This window comes from Pelodiscus sinensis, chromosome 13 (assembly GCF_052426305.1).
Source record: "Pelodiscus sinensis isolate ZL-2025 chromosome 13, ASM5242630v1, whole genome shotgun sequence".
Classification (NCBI taxonomy): domain Eukaryota; kingdom Metazoa; phylum Chordata; order Testudines; family Trionychidae; genus Pelodiscus; species Pelodiscus sinensis.
Genome location: NC_143064.1, coordinates 13,803,541 through 13,818,290, shown reverse-complemented (window position 1 = coordinate 13,818,290; position 14,750 = coordinate 13,803,541). Strand labels below are relative to the sequence as shown.

The window sequence follows — 14,750 nt, the reverse complement described above, 5'->3', positions numbered from 1 at the left end:
TCCCCGTCCACCCCCAGATCGATCTGTCTGTGTGTCCCTGTCCACCCCGCATCGATCTGTCCGTCTGCCTGTCTGTGTGTCCCTGTCCACCCCGCATCGATCTGTCCGTCTGCCTGTCTGTGTGTCCCTGTCCACCCCGCATCGATCTGTCCGTCTGCCTGTCTGTGTGTCCCTGTCCACCCCCCCCATCGATCTGTCCGTCTGCCTGTCTGTGTGTCCCTGTCCACCCCCCCCCATCGATCTGTCCGTCTGCCTGTCTGTGTGTCCCTGTCCACCCCCCCCCCCATCGATCTGTCCGTCTGCCTGTCTGTGTGTTCCCGTCCACCCTCAGATCGATCTGTCGGTCTGCCTGTCTGTGTGTCCCCGTCCACCCCCAGATCGATCTGTCCGCCTGTCTGTCTGTGTATCCCCGTCCACCCCCAGATCGATCTGTCTGTGTGTCCCCGTCCACCCCCAGATCGATCTGTCCGCCTGTCTGTCTGTGTGTCCCCGTCCACCCCCAGATCGATCTGTCTGTGTGTCCCCGTCCACCCCCAGATCGATCTGTCTGCGTGTCTGTCTGTGTGACCCCGTCCACCCCCAGATCGATCTGTCTGCCTGGCTGTGTGGCCCTGTCCACCCCCAGATCTACCTATCTACCTATATCTACTTATCTCCTATGCCCCATGTCTGTCCATCTATCTATCCCCGTATACCTCCAGATCTATCTATCTATCTATCTATCTATCTATCTATCTATCTATCTATCTATCTATCTATCTATCCATCCATCTATCTATCTATCCATCCTGCTACAGGACCACTCATTTTAAAAAAAAGACTTACAGACCAACAGGGCTACCCCTCTGAGTCTAGAAAGCGGTTTCCTTTGGAGACATAACTCCCAAGATAGCAGGGCGCTGGAAAGGGGCGGGTGCGGGCTTGAGGTGTTTTCCAATACACACAGGGCTGCCAGGTTGGTTCAGCGGCTCTCCACACCCCCACTGCACATATTGTTCCAGGCCCCTGTAAGATAGGGTGGCAGTACCTGGCAGTCTCTGTCTCCGCCCTGCCTACTTGCAGCAGGTTCCCTGGGCTCTAGTTGTAGGGGCTAGATCTGATCTAGAAGGCACAGGAGGCGCAATCACCACAGAAGAGTTTGGCTCCAGACGCTGGCTGCTGGTCCCTGGGATAGAAAGTAGCAGGGACTAGAGCTCGCTTTGGTCCGTTCCAGGTGTGGAGAATGGGCCATCTGGACGCTGATAAGCAGTCTCCGAATGCTAGATGAGCAATGAAGCCATTAGGGACTGATCCCCTACCTCCAGGGGTGAGCAGGAAAGGGTCTCGGGATCGGGTCCCTCAAAGAGCTTCGAAGTCCGACACAGATGCGAGTTAACCCCGGGGTGTAAACCCAAAGAGTTCTAGGCACCCGCGTTAAAGGCTCACGCAGTTGTGTTATATAAGTCTTGATCCTGAGAATCTTTTATCTGACTGACATGTGGTACACTTGGCAAGGGCTTCCAAAGAGAATTGCTAATAGCTGATAGCCTGGGGAATCCGACACAAGTTGATTAGGAAATATTTATATAAATATAATATAGATTAAAAATACGACACGTGTTTTCATGGGGTGGGCACGTGAAAAGGAAAGTCGTTTTTTTGCATGGCTTGGCTTTGCGTGTCACTAGGGTGAGAGGCGCCGCTGAGAATTGCATCCATACAAAGTCGTTACAAATGCCAGGATACCTCAAAAGTGTGACTTTTAATGGGTACTTTTAAGATAAAAGGCTGCCGCCTTACCTGGCAAAGGAGAAGCCACACGCAAATAATCGAGCTGCATTCCCAGTGATTTCACATCAATTTTCCCGATTGTGGGGAGGGGAGGAGAGGTGAATTCATGAGTAATTACAACGAAGCGACTTGGGCCAAAGAATGAGCTGTCATCGAGAGGCTTACAACAATGGCAGCTAGACTTGGAGCATTGGGCTCTATCCAGGAGAAAAGCCCCAGATCGGAGTAGCTCCTGTCCAGCCCAGCTTACAAAATCATTTCCTTTTCTGCGCTCTACGCACGACTGGCCACGTTACAATCTCCCTACGGCCCGACCTGTCCGAACTGGGAGCACGTCCGCTTGTTTATTTCAAATGGTTCTACAAACAGCGACACCAAACGCGCGCACACAGCGCACGGCGGGGACACAGGCAAAACAATCCAGCGCACGCCAATGCTGAAGAGGAAAACGACACGTCACGCGTTTTGTGCTTTAAATAGGGCTCTCTAATCAGAGGCTTAACAACCCTGTTTTTGCAACAGCTCTACCCGGCTGCGAATGTAACTGGGGCAGCCTCCACCTGGCTCGCCCACGCCGCGCCCCTGAGCGCAAAGGCTACGCGTTCGCCACAGAAAGAACCCACGGGGCACACCGATTGCTGAAGTCCGTGCGGGTTGATTTCCTGGCTAGCGGGGGGTACCTGTGCTTAGCTCCGTACGGAACACGCACAGACGGAGTAACACGTGTGCGGCAGTGTGCTGGAGAGAGACAGGCCTTTAGCGTAGCACCTGCTGTCTGCGGGAAAGGACGCAGGTCCGGGTGTATGGCGCGGAAGAGCCAGGTCTTTCCAGTTGGTGCCGTGGCAGGAGGGAAATGGGCTGGTTTTGGCGCACACCAGCCGGGCTGGGATTCCATTTAGTCATTAAATTGCCAGCCCCAGGCAACGTTGCGGGCGGGTCACCCCCGAAGCAGGTGGCGGGCGGGCCACCTCCGCCCATGGTCCTATTCTCACCAGGGTTTGCAGCCTCGCAGCCACGGGCAGGATAGGAAAGAAGGGTCCCTTTGGCCCTGGGAAAGTGACTCGCAGGCAGATTGAGGCCTGGAAGGGGGAGTGTTTCTGTCACGCCTGCTGTGGGCTGTCTCTACTGTGCCCTGACTCCCAGCCCGGCCGGGAGTATAAGCGGGCTTGGAGACCTGCGGGAGCTCTCGGAGCGCCCCGTGCGCTTTAGCTGGGGGCGAGTCTGCAGCGGGCGGTTGCGTGGGAGGCGCCCCTTCTTTCCACCTTCGGAGCGTTCCTCTCCCCTGCCTGGCACCTGGAGGGGCCACACCTGGTGGGGCACGCAGCAGGGTTGGCCGATGACTGCCAGGCGCTGGCCCTTGGGGGCTCTGCGCCCGGCCGGGGCGTGGCGGCGGTGGAGCAGGCTGGCGGGCGGCTGCCGTGCGTTCTCAGGTGTTTGCGCAGGGAGCTGGGGTGGGTGTAGGATTTCTCGCACTCGGGGGCTTTGCAGCGGTACGGCCTGTCGCTGGAGTGCACGTGGGCGTGCTTCTTCCTGTCGCTGCTGTTGGCAAAGCTCCGGGCACACCCAGCGATCCCGCACACGAACGGCTTCTCCCCTGGAACAGAAACCCACATGCTCACCCGGAGCCGGGACCGAGCCCTCGCGGCTGGAAGGGGCACACGGACGTGCCCGCGCCAGGCCATTTCCAAGAACCAAACCACCTGGGGATTTCACAGTCAGGGCGGGTTGTAATTGTGATTTGTTTGGGGCTTGTTTTATTTTTTTCGTGCCAGTGACTTTCTGTGTTTAGCTCCCCAGCTTTTGTGGCTGGGTGGCAGGCGCCAGCAGATCCAGAGCTGATGCCTAAAATGAAGGCACAAAACACGAGACTAAACAAAACAACACCCAGAATGGTTCGGGTCCGGACAATCATCATTACTAGTCCAGCGCCTGAGCTCGCTGCCCCATGCGGATCCCCGCCCTTGCCTTCCAAAAGGAAGCCTCCCGTATGTTGACTCATTTCTCTGGTGTCAGAATTTGCGTTCTTTGTCTGGGGGAATAGAGAGATGCAGCCAGACAGTGAATTTCCCAGCATGCCTCTACAATCCCTGGTTTTGAAATATTTGTTTCACATTTCGATGTGTCCAAACTGGATCGAATTGCTAAATAACCCTCGGTAGCCTTTACTCCTTCCCGCTCAGCGTTTGTTCACGTTTTTCTTTTGGCGAGGGAGAGATAGTAATCAAAGCGTGTGGAGGGCAGGCAGTATTTGGGAGAGGTGGCAGGGAGTAGATTTGAAGGGATCTTAAAAACTAGGGACACGGAAATTTAATTAGACAAAACGCTGGGGCAACATTCGGGCAAGGAAAGCATATTTTTACAAGGCAATCATTCTTTTTTACATTTCGGCGTGACGTTTCTTTCGCTCCTCGCTCTCTCAATTTCTTCCTTCTAACAGGAAAAAAGATGACTGCCTTTTTTGTTTGCTATGACATAACCACATGAAAGCAGACTCATTTTTGTCAACGCTGGGAGGTTCTACGGGAATATAATGTCACTGGAATTTGAGTGTGAACGGGAGGGGTGTGTTTTCCCTTCAGACAATATTAGGATATTATTGACTCGAGAAATATTAAGTGTGGCTGGGTGAGTGGTTTGGTTGGGGGGTTCACCTTTGGACAGTCGCCTGGGAACATACAGTTTGAGGAGGAGGAAAGGGGGAACTTTAGTAAAAAAAACGGTGATCTTGTTTTCAATTAGGAGCCAGAAACACAGCAAAAATATTTTCCCTGTTATAAAAAGCATCGAGGGGTAAATATGGCACATGCAACAACGTTGGGGGTTTTCCATTAAAACGGAAGGGAAATGGATAATAAAGTGTTACTATTATTTTATTATTGTTGTAGCGCTAGTTCAACCCTTCCAAGTTCTGGAAGCGAACGAACCCCCTCCCAGATCTACTTGTAGTTCTAACTAACCTGTGTGGATTCTCTTATGTATCTTCAGGTTTTCCGATCTTGCAAACACTTTCTCGCACCCCGGGAACGGGCATAGAAATGGCCTTTCGCCCGTATGCACTCTGAGGTGGTTTATGAGTTTGTATTTGGCTCGGAAGGGTTTTTTCTCTCGAGCGCAGCCCTCCCAGTCACACACATGGTCTGGTCCTCCGACGTGCTCCATGGTGACATGGTGAACTAGCTCATACATGGTGCTGAAAATGCTGGAGCAAGCCTGGATGGTGCGGGGGTGTCCTTTGCTGTCCGTCCACTTGCAGATCAGTTCTTGCTTCATGAGCGGCCCAGGGTGAGGGAGGAACGCTTCGGTCTCTCTGTGGATTGTCAGATCCGTCGAAGAGGCGAAAGGGGGCTTAGCTCCAATTATGGGAAGACCCCTGGCAGCCCTCCGTGGCCCCTGCTCGTTAGAGGCTCTGGGGCTAGCTGGCTGCTTCCCCCTGGGGCTGGATGAGTCTAGATACATCCTGAACATGCCATGGTAAGAGGTTCTGGGGGGATTCTCCTCAGCTCCGGGCATGGTGGTTCCTGGGAGAGCTTACTGGGGAGATGGGATAAGAGACCGAGCCGAGAGGGGGAACCACTGGGGATCGCCGGCCAGAAACCGAGGGCGGTTTCCGAATCTGGCCAACTGTGAAAGAGGAGCCGAGTTTTAAGACCGTCCCAGTAGGGGTGTCCTCCTCCCCCCCCCCCCAAAGGACCAAAGGTGGCAGCGCCATGCTGGGCTCGGTATTGCTGTCCTCAGGGTGGGGCCAGGAGTGAACCTCGACCCAGCCTGTCATATTGTGGGCTAGGTAGGTGCCTGGGAACCTCCAAAATTAATGACCCCCCTTCTGACATTTAGTGTCCATAACAAACACGGCCCACGTGAGCCAGGGAAAGGCATACACAATAGTCATGCAAACTCCAGCGTTTGGGGCGCTCGATACAGTAGCCATGCCCTCCTCAGCCAGCCCTTACAGTGGGAGCAAAAAAAAAAAAAAAAAAAAAAAAAAACCGCATCTAAACACGCTGCCGTGTGATGTATAAAAAGCACAGCGGGATGAGCCGCTTCCCAGAAAGGGGCTTGGTGATTGGCCGGGGCTGGGCGTGATTGACAGGAGCTTAGTTTGGTAAAGAGACGACACGCAAGCTCTCGCAGCGGGATCTCCTTTCTCAAGTCGCTCACACTCGCCTTTGAAACGCGCCGCACACTCGCAGGGAAATAGGGTTTCGCGGGCTCGCTTTCTGGCGGAGCTGACATTTCTTTAAAACAGCCCCGGCTCAGATCAAAAAAAGAAATAAAATGTGGTCCCAACACAATGTTTTAATTAGTGGATTCGGCGCGTTCGGCTTTTATCTGGTGTCTGTCTCCCGGAGCCCCACCCTGGCATTAACACCGCGGCCGGCCTGCACCACGGCGCAGACAAATGCTCCACTTCCCCCTTTGTGGCTCCGAGCAAATGCATTTGACAGGAGCAGTTTTGAAAATAAACCTGGGCGCCTTGAAAGCTGGACCGGCGCGGGCTGCTTGGCGCAGGGCAGAACCCAGAGTCCACGTGGAATTCTGCGCGGATCCACAGCAGCTTCCACAGCCTGCGTGGGAGGGTGTGTGGTGAGGCTCCCCACAAAGGGGGCTTGCGTGGAACCAAGACACGCAACTGTCTTTACCTGGGGTCTACGCCTGACATCGCTACACTCCCTTCTTTGCTGCGACTGGCATCCCAGCAAAGTTCATGGGCGCTCCAGCCTCGCCCAGCCAGGCAATTACTTTCGGGTTGTGTGACTCCCCACGATCCAGGGCCCCCGTCTCTGAAACAGGGGTCGCGTGGCACAACTGACACTTTCAAAACGAGTAGCTTCATATGAATTGAATCCGCTCGGGGAAAAGCCTGCTGCTTGAATCGTGGCGAAATTCTCTCCCTGAAAAGGGCTTACTTCTGTGAGCTCGAGATAAAACTGCAGTGAAATCATTGGACCTGTTTCCTAGTTATGATATCTCTGCTTTTCCTTCTAATACACCTGCCCTCTTCTCCCCCCAAAAAAGCCCTAAAACTTTACCCGGTCAACTTCTAAATCCGTGTGCAATAAATATTTGTTGAACTGCGGGGCAACGACATGGCTATTCCTAATGAAAGACAAATGATTTGATTTATTCACCCGGCGATCAAAATGAAATATACCCCACTGTCTGCCAGAACGAAGGAAGTAATATTGCAACGCTGATAAATAAATTGGCTCGTTGGCTGTATAGGTTCATCACATTAAAGTCAGATTCGGAGTTGTCCTTGACATAAACATTTCCGTTTTAATTACAGTGCTGATGGGCAATTACTGATAGCGCCCCTAGACTGATTGGTTGGTTTAAGTGAAAATAAACAGGTCTGCAGAAATTCACAAATAAATGTAGCAGTAGTAGGAACACTAGATCTCCTCTTACTCGGTTTGATAGAGGGAAAATATTATGGTTTGCTAATCTTTTGTCACTCCCCATTTGGATTTATATTTAATTTGCGAAGAACAAATACGCAAGTTTTGAAAATCATATTTTCCAATGCAAGTGGTTCGCTAATTCAATTAAACAGTAAGCAAACTGAGCGGAGGGAGCGAGGGACGTTTCACTTGAGTCTAATCCATCTTCCTTAGTAAACTAGTAGGATTGCTTTCAAGTATAAAATTAGGTAATTGCGTTATATCTTCCACTGACTTTGTTTCTGGTCCTATTCCTTTGTTACTTAACACACATATATTGAATAACACGTTATAATAAACACTAGTGAATATGCAATCTCCCCGTCTACCATACGGGCAAAACACACGAGTTCATTGAAAATCAAGCCATCTATCTAAATAGTTTCAACATTAAATAACTCATTTGGTAGCATAATAAGCTCTTTATTTCAGGCAATCACAATAATATCAGAAGGTGTCCAACCTTGCTCGAATTGTCACTTAATCACAACGATACATAAAGTAGCAACCTTCTGCACCCAAATACACAACCTTTTATTTATTGTCTTGTTTGTATTTTTTAACTCCCACGGTTGAAAACTACTTTCCTGAGCTCTCGATTCTTATTCGTGCATAAAACGAGGGTTGTTTTTTGCAGCACAGGCATGGAAATTAGAACGGAGTGTGAATTATAATCTAATTTAGCTCCATATTTCCATTCAGACATATCTTTGCAAAGGAATAAAAAGACAAACATAAATTCCAGCCCGAGAAATAGAAACCCAAATGGCAAAATATTGAAGAAACCGTTTCAAACCTAACAGGAACCGCTAAAAATAGAGCAGAAGAAAAAGCTTAATTCTCAGATCATTTGGAAAAAATCTAAATGTATCATTTCAGTGTCACTGAATACAGACACAACACATCCGGAGTGACTAAGGCATGTAACCGAGCAAACTGAATAAATTAAAATGCTACTTCTGTGATGTTTTTTGTAAGACCTTAAAATATTCAACACGTTGTTTAAAAATTTCTGCCGTGACATTAGAAACTCGTTCGTTTTCCTTAGGGGGTGCTAAATTATTTTGCTGGTACTTGAGAGCTAGTGAGGGGGGCAAACAGATCTAGCTCAGTTCTTTGGATGGGGGGGAGAACAACGCTAAAACAAACAGTAAGGGAGTAATAAGGTGTCATGTTATGTCAAATCCTCGGTGTTCAAGTAAAGCTGCCTGAGTGCTGCAAACCTAAACGCCCCACAAGTTTCCTAGGCTGCTACAGCTGCCTGCAGGAATGGAGACCCCCCTCCACCCCAGCATGTGGAGGAAGAGCTGGGGCAAGGGGCCAAGAGATCCAGCCGGGCTGGTTCCGAAAGGAGAAGTGTTGAGGGGATCAGGTGGGAGGGGAGGCATCGGAGACCGCCTGAGCCGGAGCCCTAAGTTTCCGTGAGCACAACACTTCCGGGGGGCGCCTTCCTAAGAGACAAAGCCCCCCCCACCCCGCCCCCAGCGCATCGTGTGTCAGAACCCGGCTCCTAACCCCCCGCGGGCGCCAGGCGCGCCCGCTACCCGGCCGGTGCAGGTGGGGCGCCGGGCGGATGGATGCTGGAGCTTTGCGCTTCCTCCAAGCTCCTGTCCCGGGTAGGGGAGACTGCGGGTAAATAAACAGCTCCCCCGGGAGGAGGGGGGCGGTGGGCAGGGAGCCTCGGCTCCGGTGCTCGCTGAGCGAAGAGCTGCCAGCCACAGGCCTGCAGCACGGACGCCTCTGCCCGAGGTGGCCCAGGGCTGGGCCCAGGCAGGCGGCAAAGCTTTGCTCCCTACGCCGCCTGCCCGGCTTCCTTGCCCACCCCTACCTTTAACCCGCCCCGCCTCCTGCCTCGGTGCTCCTCGGAGTCCGCTCCCCGGCTCCTCCCTGGGCCCGGCTGCCGGGCCTGACCTTGAAAAAGCAAATCGGGCAAAATACCTGGGCCTTCCCCCGTTTGCCGTTTGCCCTTTTCTCGGCCACAGACTGGGCGATTGCCCTTCCCATCTTAGCTACCCCCAGAGCCGAAACTGACTTGTGTAGTGGGCTATTGAGGCCCAACGTAATTCTCTGGGAGCAGGATCGGGCCCTAGTGGTTAGTAGGCTGGAAAAGTCTCATCGTTGGGGTGCTGGTGAGCCCTCTCGATCCTCGAGGTTGCTAGCTACTTCATTGGGAGCAGGATCGGGCCCTTCTAGCGGAAAAACGAAGGGAAGAAATGGCAGCGGGGTTCGTGTGAAGCTAGCCTGATGTTGGACAGGAGAGAAGAACTAGCTGGGGAGTTCTTTGGGGGGGGGTTAGGGTTGGAGGGGGTCTTTGTTTTTAATTGAACGTAAATGCCCAAATTCCTGGTGCGTTTACTTCCCTCTTTCTCCGTTGTAACGTGCTCATCGGCCTTTGGTTAAGTGTTTTCTCGTTGTTGGTTCTCCCCTATAGCCCTAAGGCCAGTGTGTGAGAGCTATTCTGTGTGTGTGTGTGTGTGTGTGTGTGTGTGAGAGAGAGAGAGAGAGAGAGAGAGGTTATTAAAAACTGTGTGTGCGACATTGACATTCTAAAAGTGTAAGTGTGTGTGTGTGTGTGTTTGTGTGTGTCTGTGACATGGTAAGAGGCGGGAGTGATACATTTATATACATCCCGGTTGGAAAGGGCAGGGGGTAACCAGAGGCTGCCTGTATTCACTGCAGTAGTTGTGGTGTACTGCAGGCAAGTCCGACGCGAGACCCCGAGTTGCGGGGGGCTCCAGGCATCTAGGGGAGCCAGCAAGCACCCAGGCCCAGTATCCCTCCCAGCCCGGGTGCAATCTGCTCTGCTCTGCTCTGGAGCGCCCCCTGCTCCCAGCCGGTTCCCTTGCCAAGAGCTGGGGTCTTGCCCGGCTGCGCTGAACCTGCGCGCTCGCGTTGCACGCGAGTTGCACGCAGCGGACTATGAACCCGGGCGGGTCGCGGTCGCCACCCCCAAAACCTCAGACTGTCGCCTCTGGCGGCTCGGGGCGGTTCCCTGTTGTTTCCAGCCCCGAGACCAGGGATCGTTTTGGCTCGCACGTCCAAGCCTCGCGACTGGCGAACTGGGGCGCACCGGGGCTGAGCTGGGGGAGGGCAGGAGAACGTGCAGCCTCCCCTTTGGAAACACGGCGCTGCGCTGCGCCAGAAACTTGTGACACTCCTCCCCGCCCCAGCAAACTGCGCGCTGGTTTTCAGCCCCTCTCCATAGCGATGCTGAACGTGGCTGCAAACCGCAGAACCCCGCTCGGGCCTCAGCACCACTGGCCGGCGGCGCCAGGGGAGCGCAAGACGGGACGTGGGGGTGTGTTCTGCCCTCCCCCTCCCAGCAAGTTCTGCCCACCTGAAATCGCCTCTGCGAAGCGGCGCCTGGGGAACCCACATTGGGACACGAGGATCTGGAGTTTTAGTGAAGGGATCGCTGGCGGGGGAGAGAAGATTTGGGGGCACATCATAAATCAGCGACTAGGTGCGATATTCGGTGTGACTCGAAAAGGGGGGAAGCCTGATTCCCCCCTCAGTAAAAATGCACATTGGGTCTTTAATAACCCCCCCAACACACACACACACACACACACACACACACACACACACACACACACACGCACACATTTCTCCTTCCCCCGCCCCAGCCCAGCCCTCCGCACACTAGCTCCATCCAGTCTCCCCAATTCGGATCAGGGTGGATCACGGTCTCTCCGATTCCGATCGGGTTGGCTCCCTTCCTCCTCTAATCTGCGTACAGTTTGCAGTGCGGGAAGGGAGTTCCTGGCTGAGCCGGAGGAGCGGAGCTGAGCTGTGGATAGGCGCTGGGGACTCGCCCCTCCACATGCCTTCGGGCAATTCGGTGCCTTCGGTTGCCCCTCAGGGCTCAGTCACGCAGAAAGGGTCAATAAAGTGTGTGTCCCCCGCAAAAGGAGAAAGACAATAAAGCCACCCTCCGGGTCACAGGTCACCTCGTCACTGATTGAGATATTCGCAACTTTTCCCCCCCTTCTCCTTCTGAAAAGCTAAAGTTAGCTGGCGCGGGGGAGGAGAGAGCCGGAGCCTGAAAGGGAGACGGGCTTTTGATTCCGGCAACTAGCTAAATACCTCTGAAAATAAACCAAACAGTCCTTGAGTTAGGAAACCTCGCAACGCTGTCCCGGGAGCTGCAAACTTTCCCCCACTTGCCCATGCGAACGCCTCGCAGAGAACTGATTTCCTTCCCTTCCTCAGGGCAGGCATCTTTAATGTAATGTCCCTTTCTTTAAAGCAAACAAGGAATGCCGACAAAGAGTGCAGGCTAAATAACCTTCCCCCCCCCCATTCATAATCTGCATAAGCGAAAAGCCCGCATGAACCCTTCCTTGCATGTGTGTTTGTTGTACTAAATGCATTGCCTGGAAGCGAGTGTGTGTCTGTGTGTAAGAGAGAGAGTTTTGAAGACAACGTAATCGGGGTGGGGTGGAAATGGTTAAAAATGGATCTGTGCAACCCCAAATGCCTCGATGTAAAACAGTAGTATCCTGAGGGTTGCATTCTAAAAATAATCCAGAAAATGAGTAGCTGGAAATGCATAATATTTATTAGCTCGTAGTGTGGGGCTTGCAGGAGAAAACTAGTCTTGCTTGTTTAAAATCTATGCAGGAAAGTGGAATTAAGGTACTGGAAGAGGGAAGGGTAGTGTGTAGGGGTTTTTTTCCTGACTTTTTATAAATGGATGTGGGTTCCCCAGATGATAAAAATCCTATAGTCAGAGACACAATGCACACGTAACACTACTCAGCTGTCTGAATCAACCGCGGAGAGGTTTTTAATTTGCATTTTTACAAACACACATAGAAGGGATGTGAGAACCCACAGAGGGCACATCTTGCAGAACGAAGTCACTGCAGCGGGCACGAAAAACTTTGCATTCAGAAATTAATTACCGTCTCCGTTTTATGGTCCCTTGGGATAGTCTAGCCCAAGCATCAATACTGTAAATGCTTCTACCTCAAACTTAGTGGCGTTTTGCCTCTGTCGCTAGGACAGAGAAAGAAAGTGGCCTGGGATTCTCTGACTGAATCCGACTGTATGTTATGAATTATTCTGGCTTTGAGAGCTCTGGTTTTGGAAAGGAAAGAAGAACCCTTGGGGTTATTTATGTATTAATTTTGGTATTGAGTAAAATTGAAAAATAGCCTGCAGATTTCCCAACCCTACTGAACCCCCAGTTATTTTAACCCGGGTTTGTTCCTTCGTGAATTAAAACAGAACCTAAACTTTGCCCAGAGAAGCCAAATACAGGAAAAGATATTGCAAACAAACAAGAATTCCCCACTACTTTTATTTGCAGTATTTCCCCACTGTTCTTCCCAAGCATCACTCTAGCAGTTTAGCGATCTCTGTATGCTTATTAGAGACATTTGCTCACCTTACTATCGCTTTTGATTATCTAGGATCTAGCATACAATTCATCCCAGACATGTATTCAATTTAATTAAATCATTATAGTCCTCGGAGCAAGCGAGTTCCTACACACTTCTATTTTTTTTATAAACACAAATCGTGTCTCCCCCCCCACCCACATTTTCGATACATTAAAGTATTTCTTCCTGCCTCTCTCTGCACTTTGATTTTCTGAACCCTTTTCTTTGTCGAAGTTCAGACCTGTTTACTTCAGCCGGTATCTCTGAAGTTCAAATGTACATGTGATTACCCCTCGACTGATTGACAGTTACAATGAAAATGTCTCATTCGCTTCTGGTTTGCATTTAATTACACTGGAATTGCAATATGGTTATGGCAGAAGAAAAACTACGTTCCTTTCCGCTTATTAGTGATATCCATTTGTCTATGATAGACTGCATTGTAAAAGGAATTTAGCGCTCGTAAAATATTTGCCTTTCTATCTGGGCTGCAGTTTTAAAACAAAAAGTCTTTATACGGCCATAAAAAAATAAACTTCCAGTATAACCCAGCGATTAGCTTTTAAGCACGCGCAGAACTGATGGGAGATCAATACAGAAACTTCACCTGAAAAGCCCCACAGAGAAATGATCTTTACTGGGAAAGAAATGACTTGGGGAAATTTGCCTTTTGCCTGACATTTCTGTGAGGAGCATCTAGGCAGTTTTCACTCAGGCAACAGTCCCAGAAACTTTAATGGGAGTTGTGCTGGAGTAAGGGCGAGAAAATGAGACTTATAGTCAAGAAAACACTACTTTTTGTCATTTTCACATACCACACACGATCCTAGGTCTGGTGTGCATTCTACAGCATGGCGAACGTTGTGTCCGGGGGCACAAGAATTTAGCTAGAAAACCCCTCCCTCCCTGTAGAACCAAAGAATCCTGTATGGAAATAAATCAGGGATCCTTCGCAGGAAGGAAAGGCGCTTTGCTGTTTGAAGGGGGCTTTCGGGTTTGGAGAGTGTCAAAATTCCAATTCCATCCCAGATTTGAAAATAACCCCCCCAAAGGGGCAAATTACACAAACACGCGTTGGACGTAAAACTAGAATCCTGATCTCCGCCTAGTCTGTTCCTTCCGACACAAAACACCGGATGACGACTGCACAATGCTCTTCCCCCCCCCCCCCACACTTTTTATATTTAATGGATTTAAAGGTGAGAGGTATTTGACCTTTCTGGCTCTGCGAAATAAACACGAGGAATCTTGGACTGGTTCTGTGCTGCACTGAATCAAAACCACTATTGCGTGAACTTGTCAAAAAACACACCCGCCCCCCATCATGGGGGCTTAGTTGCAAAAAGGGAAAAAATAGAGTAGAACCCGCTTTTACATGGCATTTGTGTAATTACTGGCTATTTCGTTTCAAATATAAACCAAATCAAAATAAAATACAAGTCCATCTGCACTATTTTAGATACATACACTCATTATTCCACACACAGCTCTAGACCCGGCAGAGTAGAACCGGGAAACGTATAAAGCAAAGATTTACAGGCTAATTTATGTCGCCCGATCTACAAGTAGACTCCAGCCTGTCAGTGCTGATAATGTTGCCTTCTGCTAAGCAATAAAATAGTTTCAAGAAATGGCGAATCCTAGCTCATTTAAAGCCACGGTTTCTTTCCACGCTCGTGTTGCTTCTCTTGAGAAAAGGTGGCGCTTTTACCACTTGAAGAGCTAATATTTTTATAGGCAAAAACCTTCCCCATCTCAGCCCAGCTTTTCCTGGGGAAAGCCAAGTTTGGCTCCCTCCCTCTCCCCTCCGTGTTAAAAGGTCCTCTGTAAAATAATAATAATAATAATAATAATAATAATAATAATAATAATAATAATAATAATAATAATAATAATAAATTGAGCTGTCTGGCAAAAGGGACTAGACTCTGAACTTCACTTTCTTTTGCAGAGTTATTTCATAAACTGACATCTGCATAAATGTACCCATCCAACCTTTCAGAGCACCTGGGTCAAAAAAGAACCAACCCACCCATCCAACCCACAAATCCCCTCCGAGGACAGAGATCTCCTTGGGTTTTCGTTCTGAGTAGCAGCGCGCCTGGAAGTTGTTTTACATCATATTCAGGCTAAAGACAATGAGGAGACCCAC

At 50.5% G+C, this 14,750-nt stretch overlaps 1 protein-coding gene across 1 annotated transcript; it reads right to left on the bottom strand.

Annotated features, from left to right (window-relative positions):
* Positions 1 to 1,090: 1,090 nt before the first annotated feature.
* On the bottom strand, positions 1,091 to 5,283 carry LOC149523637 (zinc finger protein ZIC 4-like). Its single transcript, XM_089781712.1, has 4 exons — positions 4,728 to 5,283; positions 3,079 to 3,364; positions 1,780 to 1,898; positions 1,091 to 1,101 (listed from the first exon to the last, which is right to left on the bottom strand). The coding sequence occupies exons 1-4, from the start codon at positions 5,278 to 5,280 to the stop codon at positions 1,091 to 1,093; spliced, it is 969 nt and encodes a 322-aa protein (XP_089637838.1). The 5' UTR covers positions 5,281 to 5,283.
* Between the last annotated feature and the right edge of the window lie 9,467 nt (positions 5,284 to 14,750).

Excerpts from the sequence above, each read along its gene's own strand:
- LOC149523637 (XM_089781712.1), bottom strand. The coding sequence starts at position 5,280 with ATGCCCGGAGCTGAGGAGAATCCCCCCAGAACCTCTTACCATGGCATG. Across the intron at positions 3,365-4,727 it reads ACATAAGAGAATCCACACAG|GGGAGAAGCCGTTCGTGTGC; the intron begins GTTAGTTAGAAC and ends TTTCTGTTCCAG. Across the intron at positions 1,899-3,078 it reads CCTGCTGCGTGCCCCACCAG|TCGCTTCGTTGTAATTACTC; the intron begins GTGTGGCCCCTC and ends CTTTGGCCCAAG.